The sequence below is a fragment of the Equus przewalskii genome, chromosome 9 (assembly GCF_037783145.1).
Source record: "Equus przewalskii isolate Varuska chromosome 9, EquPr2, whole genome shotgun sequence".
In the NCBI taxonomy this organism is placed as follows: Eukaryota; Metazoa; Chordata; class Mammalia; order Perissodactyla; family Equidae; genus Equus; species Equus przewalskii.
In genome coordinates this window covers 69861035-69875949 of record NC_091839.1, presented here as the reverse complement: position 1 = coordinate 69875949, position 14915 = coordinate 69861035, and the positions used below count along the sequence as shown (strand labels likewise).

The following is a 14915-nucleotide window of genomic DNA, read 5'->3' as shown; positions in this document are numbered from 1 at the left end:
ACTAGGCGTGGTAGTTTTAAATACCTCAAGAATGCTTTCAGTAATGCTGACATTTCATATCTTCATATTTGAGAACGAGTTTTGAAGGAGTGACATCGATAAACAAAAACACTATATGTGAACAGCTCTGGTTAGGAATGTCAACAGACTTTAAATACTTATATTGGGTTTGTATCATAAAAATAAAAGAAAGAAGAAAATGTGAGACATACAGAAAGAAAGGGAGACGAATGAAAACAAAAGGGAAAATTTACCTATTACAACGCAGGCCATCCAAATTTAGGGGTTGAGACTTCATCTTTTTCTACTTGTTCCTTAGCACAGTGCCTGGCATGTTGTAGAAACCCAATAAATGCTCCTTACATTCCTGTAAAATGGACTAGACTAGAGTGCAAAGACACTAACTGTAGGTTAAAACACTGCCCAAGCGAAAGCAGTGGAAGTAAGAATGAAGATGAGAAGACAAATTTGTGAAGGATTTCAGAGCTAAACTTGTTAAAATTTGATATTTATCTAGATGTTGGGACTAAGATTGAAGAAAGAGTAAAGAACGACACACAGATTCTAGCTTCAGAGCCTGAGTAAATGGTAAAATCTGTAATCAAAATCGGTAATGCAAAAGGAGGATACAGTTGGGGACGGCTGGAAATGTAGAGTTTGTAGTACACCCAGAAAGAGATACAAAGTAAACATTTGAAAAAGTCGATCCTAAATTCAGACAGAGGTCAAGCTCAAAAATGCCGAAATCAAAAGCATACAGATCCTATGTTCAAAGAAGTGAAGGAAATAACGCAGTCAGAACTGAAGGAAAATGAGATAATTATTCTAAGAAGGGAATGCCAGCATTCTAAGAAGACTCGGCAAATTTATGGAAGATGTTAACAATTTCAATTTTGGGGCAGCCTGCATTTCAAGTTTTTTTCTCCTCAGATATTCAGGTGGAGAGGTCCAGAAAAAGCTAGACAAAAAATTCCTGACCTCAGGGAAGAGGTGGGATGGGGAGGGTGGTGGATAAAGAGTAGAAAGCACTGGCATTGAGAGGAAGTGACGGGCTCACCAGGAAGACAGTAGGAGACAGTGAGTACATATGAGGGAGTAGTTCTATTTTTAATTTTAAAAACATTTGGAGGCGAATAGAGAAAACATAGTAGTTCAGAAAGGAAGGAATAATTAACAGCGAAACTTAAGCCAATTTCTCACTTTCTCTGGGCCCCATTTTCTCATCTGCAAGATCAGTAGTTTGAAGAGAATCTCTTTAGGATCCCAGCATTAATCAAGCCTGGGGCATGGTGTCAGAAGACTCCATGATGGAATCTCTGCCCTCCCTCATTAGCTGTGCAACTGTGGACATGTCGTTGATTTATAATTCCAAGGATCAGCTCTCTTGTATGAAAAAATAGAAATACCTATGATTATCTCACTGGCAGTGGTGGAGGTTGGGGCAGGGGTCGGGGGCAGGAAGAGAATTCAATTCAAAGACAGTATCTAAGTGAAAATATTTGAATAATGCCAGGTATACAGCAGGTGTTCAGTAAATGGTGGTTAGAATACACACATAGCATATGTTTTGTTGTAATGGTAACCATAGACATAATGTACTAGGTAAGGTATAATCAGAACTGAAGAATATTGTTTGTACGTTTTACTTAAAAGGTTAATGATAGGCATTAGATAGTTCATTACTACTGGAAAAGGCAAGGGTCAAGAGATTATTTTTTAAATTTCTGGAAGGTATACAGGCTATTTATAGACCTAAGAATGTGGCATCCCAAAATACTTCCTGAATACATAATAAGATCTTTTAAGAAGATAACAAAACTTTTTGTAGAGCTCTATTTCTTATTTGTCTTTAGATCTGTGATACGTGTATGACTGAATACCTTTATCTGTCACTTCGGCGTTGGCCTACCTTCTTTTTAAACATAATGCGCTAATACAGTGTTATGACCAAAAGCCTATAAACCTACAAAGACTGGAAAGTTGGAGCAGCAAGGCTGTATCTCTGGTTAAAATTTAGACTCCCCCTCAAAAAATATTCATTTTAATTTCTGAAATTCATAATAATATCATGGGAAAGAAAATTAAAAATTAGAAAAGGCCAACTTAGAACATTCCTCTCATTATACTCATTCTTGTGGTACCTTTAAGAATACCAAATAGCATTAATACTAAAATAGCATTAAGTAAAACTTGAATCTGAAATCGGCTTTGGAAGGATGATGTATTGTACACAGTAAGAATAAACCATGGCACCAGTAAAAGCTGAAAATAAGAGGCAATTTTGTTTTAATTAACACACTTTAAGTATGGTTTTCAAAAACTGTGTCCAAATCAAGAGAAAAATTTATATATATATATATATATATTTTTCCAAGAATAAAATAAGAATAAAAGAATAAAATAAGGCCAATCCCAGGATCATCAATGAACCAAAAAAGGTTTGCAAAGTTTTCAAGAGTAAATCTAACCAAGTTTTTTATTTAATATCTTGTTCTAAGAAGAGAACTAAATGATCTTTATATAAATCACATTAATGTATAAGTTTAAGAAAAGAAACATAAAAACATCCTAGCTAACCACATTCAAAGGGCAGGTCAAAACCATTCTCAACACTCAAGTCCTCTGTTGTCAAACATGTCACATTACCACCATTAGCAGCTCAGCGGGCTATTCCTAAGCCGAACACTATTACGTGAGACTTTGCCAAAGTCTGTAAAATATCTTTCAAAGAAAAGGAACTTTTCATGAACTTTATATCTTAAGGAATCCTACCTTCACTCCTCTTTGAAATTATTTCTAACTGTTATAATCTACAAATTAGAGTTCACTACAATAAGTATTACACAAATCCGTGTTTGGGGTTTACACCGCAATTGTAGGAGCTCCACCATTGCTATTCTTCCCTTGTATGTTGGAAGAAAGCCATAAATAACAAACTAGCACATTAATGCAGCTCTTGACTCCAGCTCGTGCTTCCCAAAATAGCATCAAGTAAAGCCCGAATCTGTAATCAGCTCGGAGAAGATGATGCATAGCATGGAGTAAGAAGGAACAATAACACTAGTGAGGAATTTCACAAGTGGGACACCAGGTTACGTAGACCATTGCTCTTGAAAGAAATCAGAGCTGCCATAACTTGTAAAAACCACATGGAGAAGACTTTGATACCCATATGTCCTATTTACTACCCGTGCAATCAAGAGCAGGGAAGCTTCTTCTGGCTAGGTAAGGATTTTCGGGGTTACCCGGCCTGTGCTTCTCTCCTGGGGTTCACAGCATCTCATCCTCTACCACAATTTACAATCAGTGCAGAGGAACTGAAATCACAAACAGATCATTTTCTTCCTACCTTCTAACCCTTTCTTTCAGCCTGACAGGGAAGAACTGGCATCTTGGCATCACATTGAGCAGCACAACAGCAGGAAATCTCCCTTTGTCACTAAATCAATCAGCCATTATTAAATTCTTCATTAAGGCTGTCCCCGCCCCTCAGTTTTCATTGTCAAGTTTTCTAACGTCTGAAGCACTTCCTGTCAGAAAGGTGCTAGGGGGAGTGATGAAGGAAAAGAATTACCTTTACTAAAGCTTCAGGGTATCGTTAACGATAAAGCTGATGAGCACATCTAGGTGTTTTATATTACTGAGTGGTCCTAATAATAAAACCTCTATCTATGTAATCAGTTAAGATCTCCAAAGCAATTTCAAATGCATTATCTTAATCCCAAAACAAGCCCATAGTCTCTGTGCTGACTTTGTTCCTATTACTTTGGAGATGAGGACAAAGATGAGGTCTGAGAATTTTAGAGATGAAGACTCAGGGTCTCAGAGAATTTAAACAGTTTGCCCAGAATCACCAGTGGAGTAAAGCAGGGAGCCTAGATGAGAAGTCGAGTCTTTCTCTCCATTCCCTATGGTGCCTTATACTTAGAACAGAGTTTGATGAATAGCTGTTCTGTTTTTTCATGTCTCAGTGGCATAATGTGTGTCACAAGATAGATCAGGAAATCAATACCAACATGGCGCCACGCCAGGTACCAGGGCACAGTCCAGCCTGGCCCCAGCAGGGGCTTTAGTGAAGGAAAAGCAACAAGACATTCATAAGAGTCAAGACGGGAAGAGGTAAAGTCTACAAATCCTAGAGAAAATATGAACTCCGGAACATCCATCTGTCTGGCTTGTATCCCTGAGCAAAGAAGATGAGCTGTCTGAGCAAGGCTGTGGGAATATAGGTGAGTGAGGACAAGAGAATCATCAGAAATGAAACACCTAGAGGAAAAATGTCTTTCTTTGAAAAAAGAAAAAAGTGCACCTACTACCACCAAAATAAAATAAAACAAAACAGAACTGTGCTGGAAAAATATAAATGTATCAGAAAGGCAACTCTTCTTTTCAGGGCAGAATACTCAAAGCCAAGTGTTGGCCTACTACAGTCTTTGCCTTCAGAAGATTTATTCTAGCAACTTAACTTTCCGTTTTTAACTGTCTGTACTCTGATGTTTAATCAAGATTTTCTAAACTATAGATGGAATTTTTTTCATTATCAGAGCTTGATTTTTCAATAGAATTGTATTTAATTGTTTTTCCCTAGACTTATGTTGGTAACTGTCTATACACACAAAAAAAGTTTGACCAACTCACTTACTAGTTGTATGGTCATTGGTGAAATACTTAACCGCACTGTGCTTCCATTTCATCATCAGAAAAATGTGGATATTAACAGGACCTGCCCTGTATCATCACGATAAAGATTTAATAAGTCAATGTTTGTGAAGTTCTTAAGAGTGCCTGGCACATAACACATGCTATCAAAGTGTTCTGAATGAACGAGGTAATTAATTAATTATTTAAAATGGAACAATAAAAGGTTGAATTCCATTAATGAAGTAGGGATGCTCTCTCTGTACAGCACGGGATAGCCAGCAGCTGCACTTCTGCCTTGAACTTCCAGCACTGGCAAACAGTACCGTCATTCAGAACTTACAACGTCCCTGGTAGTTATTTAAAAGCTTTTCATGTTTTTGCTTCCCAGAGAGGTTGTATGTCCCTTGATGGTACAAAGAATGTATTATGTGTCTTTATTTGCCCTAGCATCTACTAAATTTCTATTTACATAGCCAATACTCAACTAAAGTGTACTTTAAAAAAAGTGATTTGAATCAAGTACCATTTGCTCAGTTTGTTACTTGATGTTATAAAGACCCAACATACAGGGACATCCTCTCCCTCATGTCAATAGTGCCGCTTATTATGTTAATGAAATATATGTACCTGCCCTCAGTGATGCAAAAGAGCTCAATCTTTTGCCAGGATGGAGGAAACGTACTAATTTACTAAGGATAATTTATTAACTTGCTAACTGTTGGGTCATGTTTTAAAATGTCTTTTAACACTACTTTCGAGGCATCCTTTCGGTGCCCTGTAGTGACCTCAAATCCTTTGCTTCTCTTCAACTTTGTTTAAAGTTGCGTATTTGAAATGTGAACATAGCCTGGTTCAGGCCAGCCTCAATCAACATCCTCCTGAAGGCTGGCACTCTTGGTCTTTGCTATTATTTCAGGATTATGTCACTAATTACTGCATAATTGCCCCAGTTTTTAGGGACTGTCCTACTTTTTCAGAGATTTGTCCCAATATGCCACTAAGATTTCTCAGGAAAGTTTTTCTATCCCCCATTTTCCATGGTATGAACCAAGGGCATAGTTTGGAATAAGCTGCAGTTTCCAGAATATTTGTTAAGGGTCTCCCTATGAAGAGGCGACACTGAAGCCCTGCTGGGACAGAAACCCCATGGAATCCACGCCTGCCTTTGCTAGTTTTGACTTCATCTCAAGATCCACCCATAACACAGCACAATAACACCTCCAGGATTTTGCAGGTAAGGATTCCTGACCCTGCCCAGATATCTAACACTGTGAAGCAAAAAGCTGAGGAAGATTTTATTACTTTAATAAACTGAGACAAGAAACCTTGAAAAATCAGGCCAAAAATATTAAGCCAACTTTTTTTTCAAGATTACTGAGTATGAGTTTTTCTCTCTAATTATCTAGTTAATTGTCCTTGACTGTATTAATCTGTTCCTAGTCATTTTTACTTTGTTTTGTCTTACCTTATTTTAGTTTACTTCTAGAGAAGAGTAAAGCATTGTGCCTCGGATTAAAGCAAACCTGTATAGTCTATGGCTATTTTTAAAATTTTAATCTATAATCATCATAACCTTATTTTAATCTGGAGAATGCCCACATTATTTTAATAAATGGGAGCATAATCATAATTCAATCTGAAGCTGCAAATAGGTGATCATTTCTTTAATATTTTATTTTTTAATGAAAAATCCACGTAATAGGAACAAACTGAAAACAATGTCTTTTAGGCAAATTCCAGGATAAGTTAGAGGACCATAGCAATGTCTGACCAGTCAGTGTTCTACAGAACCCTTCTAGAGCTTCAGTACTGTAAGTGATAATCAATGTCCATTAGGACAAGCCAAACATAGTGCAAGATGGTCTGTACTTTCTGAATTGCCACTATATCAAGAATCATTTCAGTTCAGCTGTATTTAACTGTTTTATAATGGTTATTACTGAGATTCCAGAGAAATGGTTGCTTCCTGTACTAAAGTATGGAGAACTCCTTTATAAGTTTAATAAGGTAAAATTTGCAGGCTGACTGACAAATTACAGGCCAGCTATCAGACTACATGTCATTATTCTGTTTCAGGTGACACAAATTTAACTCATGAATACTCCCAATGATAAGGTGCCAGTGGATTTCAACTTCTCAGATATCTGCTCTCATGTCCTAGGGTCTAGACCATATCTACTTTCATTCCAAACTTCCTTTTCTTAAGGTAATGTTATTTCTTCTAGCTTCATGGTGCGTTATCCTCACACTCTGGTGCTGAAATCAGGTGGACAATTTGGAGGTACCTGCCAAGTCCTAAGCAGGGCACTGTCACTCAAGAAAGAAACACTGCATGCAATGCACAGAAGGCTACCGCATCCCATGGATGTAGCACAACAATCCACTCGTTTCTAATTTTGTGGAATTTACTTTTATTTTCACAAATTATGCTAGACAAGGAGATAAAATTGTTTGAAGCTTTTCCAAGGTACAGCCTGTTCAACAAATGTAATAAATCATCTGAGCCTGTTCTATTCTTTTTTAAAAAAACTGCAGACCACACTGAGAGTCACTTTAACATTTCAGTATTTCGATTGTTGGTTTTTAGATTTATTAGAAGGTGAGTACACTGTAAATATTATTATTTGAGCTTTATCTTCTTGAAGATTCCACGTCTTTTGTAAAGGCTTTGGAAATGGTCCATTTCTTTGCAATAACCTGAAACTGACCTGCACTACTCTGCAGTAGAAAGAGACACTATTTTATTTATAGTCACCGTCTCACACACATTTACTGTTTCCAGTCTCCTGAGGAGCACAGAAACTGTCCTACAAATTTAATATAGGAGAAAGTATCAGATAACTTCCTAATTAGAATTCATTTCTTTAAAAAAAATGCATAGCTCAATTAAACTCAAATATTTATTGAGGATTAACTCAAGCTCAGGTGCTATTATAAATATAATGTAAGGCTTGGTCTTATTTTGTTATACAGATCAATTATTTCAGAGGTTTTTGCAAAAGTTTTTAAAATTCACTAAAAAAATCTTGCTTTTCCCTTTGGGAAGTTGGAAACAACTTGTTTTCTTCGACCACATTTCTGGAATTTCCCTGAGTAATCCTGGACATTCCCACCTATTGTTTCTCTAAAACAATGTTATTTTATTTCTTTGAAACAATGCTACTTTTTGAAAAGTTGTTGAAAACCAGGTAATTCACTGACCAACTCAAGGAAAGTGGTGAGAATTCTGTTCAGATGTGCGGTCTTCTCCAGAGACCCAGGTTGTTTATACTGGACGATCAGCGCAGGAAGGGGAGACATCTGATTCACAAAACAGAGGAGGGATGAGGAGCAAGAGAATTTGGCAAGTGTCATATCCACCTAACAGAGCAATGGTAAGTTTAACACCTAGGGAAGATAGCTGAGACTTTTGTAGTAGTCAGGTCAGATAAGACTTGATTCTGGAGAGTGGAGGAAGAAAGGGGATTCAGGCCAAAGGTAGGAGAAGGGCTGGTGACACCCTGGTGCTGTGAGAAAGGCAGCTGACTTGCAGGTTTCGGGGCAGTTCTTAGGCCCGTATCCCAAAGATTAAGATTTACAGAGGATGCCAAGAGGATAGACCTGTTTATCCACTAGTCCTTGTTATTGGGTCTATGTAGATCTGGGATGGGGGGAAAGTAGGGAGGAGGAAAGAATGACATTTTTTTTTAAAGAATAGAGGAGGAGGAAACTTAACTGAATTTTAAACAAGCTCTAAATAACTGCACACCTTTTGACCTTGATACACTCTAACTTCTTGATTATACCTGTTCATTTCCAACCATAGAAATAAAATTCACAATTGTTAGTCTATAGGTCCTGATAGGGTATTTTTACAGGACATAGCTTCTCATTTTTAATTTCATACACACAAAATTTTAATATTTAAGATTTTGTGTAGATTTAATAAAAATTTATGTATAGCAATTAATAAATCTCCTCCCATTGTAGATTTCGAGGGGGATAGACTTTGATTACTAGTAAGTTATCCTTTATACAAAAGCATGAGATAGGCAACTAAAACATAGTTTCCTTAGTAAATCTGAAATAATCAACTTCCCATATACATGAGAACTATAAGTGACTTTCATCTTAATTAAGTTTATGAATCAGTGTGAATATTAGTTCACTTACCGAAATAAACGAAAATAGGTCTGACATTTATGCATGTCTCTCTGAATGCAATCCGTCCCCCTAGTCATGTCTTTAACAGACTTCGAGACACGTTTAAATATAAAATTTCCACAGCTCCCATTTCACTGTAGCTCAATAAAGTTCCAATCTAACTGACATATGGAATATTAGGTTCTTTCATGAATAAATTTTTGAATTTTGTTACATACAACAATTGGTTTGCATGACCTTACAATGTACATGTGGCAGATAAAAAAATAAAAACTTTTTAAAGAGAAACTGTGGTCAAATGATGGCATTTCATGGTCCTTTAAACTTTGATACCAGATAAAAAGTGGAGTAAGATTTCTGTAACTAACCTAGGTAAGTAACAGAACTCCATCCCCTCAATGGCTGCCTCTCTCTATGAGTTTCTTAGCTTTATGATTCTTCAGGTAGTAGTTTGTCTTTATATTTGCCTAAAAATTAATCAGAGTAGTTCTCAACCTAGAATTACAGAGAAAATGTGACCAATGAAAGAGTAAAAACCTGGTGAAAACATTAATTTACATCCTAAGATCCTAAGACTCTGAGAAGCCTATCTAGAGAGCTATAAGACCTATAAGATTTCTCGCTGTAAGAAAGTAAAAGTCTGTTACAATTGCTCCAGAGCTGCTTTAAACTAACCAGATGCATCCAAAGTCACCATTCACAGAACTAAAAATACACCAATATTTTAACAACCAGCTTCTTATGATTCAGAGTTCTGGTAACATTTTTAAGCTCCATGAAATATATTTAACGTTGAACTTAATTGAAACTACCCTACACAAAAGCCTTTTATGATTTCTTATTTCTTTCAGCCTGAGAAAATAACTCTGATTGAAGCAGCAGAAGGGTCACTCTCTGCCTTCTTCCATTATAACGTAGGTGAAATAAGGATATTATTTCTCTCCCATTAAAAAGCAAGAGACCTCATAAAGCCTACCAACTCGCATATCTGAGCATTTTCCACTTCCTTCCAAAAGATGAAAAATCACATCAGACAGGAAACATATTCTTTAGATCAGTGACAGGTGTAGAGCAAGCACACCAGTCAGCCTTTATTTTCAGTGTCAGTAGGCATGCTCAGTGACAGAGGCTACAACTCTTCCTTTTCGTTGAAGTGACACTCATGATATTATTCCTTCGTCTACACATCACTAAGCAGAAAAGTTCCCAAGCTATAAAACTATTTGATCTTGGTTGAATGCCAGGCATTCTTAAAAATAAAACCTCAGTACTAAGGAGAGAGATGATGATGATGGTGGTGGAGGTGATGATGATGTTGATGATGATGATGATGATGATGATGAATCTAGTTTAAGAATTTCTTAAGGAGGAAGGAGGAGACGTTGTCTCCATTCTTATACTCATTTCTCAACAGAACAGTAGACTTATTCAAAAGGTAAAAAATTTAGCAGCTTTATTTAGAATTTGAATGATTGCAGCACAAGAATATGGTTCAGGAAGCACTTACAGCTGCAGTAGAAACTGGGTACTAGTGAAGAAAGAGTGTGAAAGATAAAAATAAAAGCCCTCCTCCCACTCCCAGGGGCACCCACCAAAAGCTCATTTTTTAGTTCCAATTTCTCTTTTTTCCCAGCCAAATGAAAAACATCAAAGCTGTAAAACTATGAGACTATTCAGGGTAAATTTTGGAAAATGGGAGAGTAAAAATATCCCTTGTGCAAGTTTGGATTGAGGATTTACCTGCTCTGATCCCAGTTGGCAGCGAAGAGGACTAGAATCTTCCTGCCATAGTGGTCCAGGTTGGCCAGGCCCCCTGGGAAGCCATCCTTCAGTGCCTGCTTGATGCCAGGGTCAGTGGCCTTGAAGCTTTTGAACATATCCAGGTTCTGCTGCCGGTACTCAAAGTATTGGGCCAGAAGGCGGAAGGCCTCAAAGTGATGAAACTTCCTGGCCCGCAAGAAGCGTAAGATGAAGGCATCATCCGTGCGCAGAAATCCAATGTCCGGCCTGGTGATGACCATATCCCTCACTTCCTGGATGTCCTGGTGCAGTGTGTCCGGGTTCTCGTTGAGCTCCAGGCGAGCTTTCTCCAGAGTCTCAGGAGAGAGACCAGCTTGTAAATGAGTCATTGTTCTGCTTGTTCCTGAGCCTTCCCTTCCTTTTGCTGACCGTCCCACAGCAAACCTGGCACTTGCCACCACCACACTCTGGCCTCCAGATCTCGCAGCTGCCTGCTTCGTCTTCTTTACAGGAAATTATTTGTCTTGGTGTCCAATCAAAAACCCTGTTGCTCCTGCTTTCCCACAGCTTTTCTGTGGGCTATATAAACTTCTTTCTCCACTCGCTAAAAACAATGCCCCACTTCGGGTCCCTCTTCTCTTTTCTTTAAAGAGATGTGGACCTTTGGCGGACCCAGCACTCCTCTTCTTGTCCTTTCTCTCCCCTAACAAAACACCCCTAATCGCACCCAGCACAGTTGGCGCTGATCTTGGTACTGTACTCTTCTCTTCCAAGATGTAACACAAACAACCCCCACGCACATCTCAGCCCCAGCTCTGTGATGCTTCTGCGGAACCCACTGAAGGATGCGCCTGCCAGGATAACGATGGGAATTCTGATTAATAATAAGGTGGCTCTTCAGCGCTGAGCTCCAGGGCGGGGAGAGGGCGTCTTCGCCAGAGAAAAAAAAGAGAGAGAAAAAAAAGAAGAGGGGAAAGGAGCTTATTTCTCCTTCTGCTTATTCAAATATGCTATTTTTAAGACATTTGTGGGATTTTATTTAAAATGATTATGATCCAATTAGGTGGAGATGCTGCAGAGAGCGCACCTTCCGCCTCCCCTCCTAGATACACCGTGATCTCATAAGGCACCAGAACGGTTTTTGGTGGCTTTGGCACCAGCGTGGGCTCCCCCCACCCCCACCCCCAACTTCTGCCTCCCTCTAGCCGTTTATCTCATGGGACTTGCCGCTGGGGCTGGGGGGTTGGGGAGAAGAGGTGGGAACGTACGTTTCAAAGCGGGGGGGGGGGGGGGGGGTCGGTGAGAAGAGGAGTGGAGAATAAAATTTAAATGTCTCTACCTTTTCTATATAACCCCAAAGCAAGAGAGAAGAAAGAGCAGCCGGCTCCTACCAGCACACCCGGAGGCGGGGACGCTAAGCAATGCGGCACTCCCCGGCATCCATCAGCCGCGGTTTCAGCGGCGTCGGCGGCAGCAGCATCAACTCCTCTCGGTGGGATGGAGCAAGCAGAGAAGAGAGGCAGTAGCGGGGACCCGGGCCGAAGACGCACTGGGGAGCAGCCGTGGCCACATCGTCCGCAAGCAGCCCGCTGCCTCTCCCAGTAGAAGGGGTGGGGGTGCACGGCTAGGGCCACCGCTGTCCCAGGTCCTCACCCGGCCCTGCCATCCTCGCCTTCGGGAGAGGAGAATGGAGGGAGCGGGATTCGAACGCCGGGATGGAGAAGGCCACGCGGGCGGCCGCCGCCTTTGTGCGCCCGGAGCCGCCGGGGCCGGGGTCCTGCGGGGCGGCTGCAACTGGGCGCGGGCCTCTCCCGAGCGCGCCCGGGTGGCGGGACTCAGGCGCGCCCCTCCGGGCTACTGCTGCTGCTGCTGCTGCTGCTGCGGCTCCGGCTGCCGCTGCTAAAAGAGGACTCGGCACAGCCCAACTCCTCTCTAATTATCCCAGCACAGATCTCGCTGCGACGTAAGCACTCACTCAGCTCGCGCACGCACTCCGCTCTCCGCTCCCTCACCCGTCGGGGTAGAACGACAATTTCCGCGGCATTCAAATATCCCGAGCCCCAAGTTAAGCCTGCTCCTTGTCCCCACTCCCCGGCAGGCTAGTCGGACGAGCATCGCCTGGCCAGGCGGGGCAGCGACGTCTTGTAGCCTCCCCACGCCCCTCGCTCACCCTTTGTGTACAAGACCCCTGAGCGGCCAGGCGAGTAGCTGTTGTAGATGGTAATTCACATTGACACACATTTTCTAGTTCCCGTAGGAGGTAATTTTGATGTGGAAGGAGTACAGAAACATTTTGTACTTTCTGTGTTTGTTGTTGACACAAATGTTTAATTTAGAAAAGAAGACTAGAGTGGTTCCAAGGCATTGTGTTGATGATTAAGCCTCCAGAGGAACTTATATGAATAGTATTTCATCCATAAACTCTGGCTGCTAAATTCCTTTTGAAGAGGATGAAAATGAGCACCGGAAAAAAAAAATAAAATAAACGGTGCTCACAGGAAGGAAAAATAGGTCCTCCTTGACTCTCTTCTCATCTCACAATAAAGCAAATATTTGTGGAGACATATATGATCCTTCCCTCAGTTTTTTTCATCGGTATTCTAGAATCATCATAAATGAACAGGAGTCTTTGAGCTTAAGATGACTGTCTATGGATTTGAGGAAAAGGAATGTTTTCTATTCTCAAAGCACAACATGTATTACTGAGCACGTCACTAGGGCAACTTTCGGCTTACAGACTGTAGAACCGGGTCCTGAGTTCAAGTCAACTCAATGCAAGAAATCTTTACTGAGACCCGCTAGGCGGGGCATTATCCTCGATTCTATGGGTAGATGATCTTGAAGATAAGAAAACATTGTCACCTTTGAGGACTAATAGAACCCTCAGGTTACAGGCGCACACGTTGTTTTTGTTCTCATGTTGATAGTGTTGACAGAAAGAGACAAAGAAAGAGAGGGGTGGCAGACCTGTACTGTTTTGTTAAATTAATGCAAAGTAATGTAGGAACCAGAATAAGAAAATGAATTATGCGCACATACGCACACACAAACACACACGTATCCACACACATATAGTCATTATTCTCAAGGAATTTACATTTTAAGTGGGAGAGGCAGAAAAATAAACTCTGTAAATGTGTGCATATCGCATATACACACTCTATATATTGAAGACCCTTCTAGGACTTTATGTAATTATGACTCTCAAAAGCATTCTGAATCTAATATTAACCGTTAAATAATTTGGTTTCCATTTCAGAAAATTTTGAAAAATTCCGTTTTGGCCACTGTTCTAGAAATTGAAGAAAATGTGTCTTATCTCAACAGTATAAAGAGGTTTTATCCATTAGCAATATGGAGAGAGAGTTCCCCATGGATCTCTCGTGTTCATGCATGTCTTTTGAGCAAGGCACTAACTGCTGTCTTTTCCAGACTATCTTTTCAAGGCCGTGTGTATAGTGAACAACCGTGGAAGAGCCTTGCAAGCTAGAGATAGTACCTCCATCTGAACGAGGGGTAGGTTTGCTTAGAGCTTTGCAAGATAGAGATAGTGTCTCTCTCCTGAGCAAAGAGCAGTCAGGCTTATTTGGGTTTAGGTTCCCTCAACTCAGAGCTACTCCTGTAACACCACCCACTGTGTGTGCAAATACTACCCAACCCTCTTCTCTTAGGCTTGTGGGAACTGGGCCTCAGGAAACCAGCACAAAATATGCTGATACTCAGACCACCTGCTGCGGCTGAGTCTTTCTTCTCTAACTCTGGAGTTTTGCATCTGCTACCTGCATCCATGAAACTGTGGCCAGCTAACTTGTTAACTTAAAAGTAGGGTTAAACCTGGGCTGGCCCCGGCCGAGTGGTTAAGTGTGCGCGCTCCGCTACAGGCAGCCCAGTGTTTCATTGGTTCGATTCTTGGGAGCCAACATGGCACTGCTCATCAAACCACGCTGAGGCAGCGTCCCACATGCCACAACTAGAAGGACCCACAACCAAGAATATACAACTATGTACTGGGGGGCTTTGAAGAGAAAAAGACAAAAAATAAAATCTTTAAAAAAGAAAAAAAAGTAGGGTTAAATCTTAGATCCTTCAAGGTGCTTACAAGCCAATTGTTTAATTTTGTTCTCTGAGATGAAAATATTAGACCACATTTTTAGAAAGAAATGTATAAAGTAAAATAAAATTAGTTGGTCTGTTATATGGTGTGACCTATATTTAATGATATTTTTATAATTTATCAATAATAGAATTGCCTCAAATAAGGTTCATTTTAATATATCAATATATGATATAAATAGCTTCTATCATGCAGTGGGGTTTTGGGAATAGGTCAATAGGTAGACATAAAAATATTTTTCATTATATTTACAGACTATTGAGTCTTTCTTCCAGTG

The 14915-nt window shown here is 40.1% G+C and overlaps 1 protein-coding gene across 2 annotated transcripts in view; it reads right to left on the bottom strand.

Annotated features, from left to right (window-relative positions):
• The window catches only part of CLVS2 (clavesin 2), a 67425-nt gene extending 54864 nt beyond the window's left edge, over positions 1-12561 (bottom strand). Inside the window, exons 1-2 of one of the 2 annotated variants that reach the window (XM_070556929.1) lie at positions 11916-12561; positions 10525-11454 (exon numbers count right to left, since the gene is read on the bottom strand). In XM_070556929.1, the coding sequence (XP_070413030.1) occupies positions 10525-10913 (389 nt within the window). In that variant the 5' untranslated portion in view covers positions 10914-11454; positions 11916-12561. Of the gene's footprint in view, positions 1-10524; positions 11455-11863 lie in introns of both variants that reach the window. The other variant, XM_070556930.1, reaches the window with a different exon arrangement.
• Between the last annotated feature and the right edge of the window lie 2354 nt (positions 12562-14915).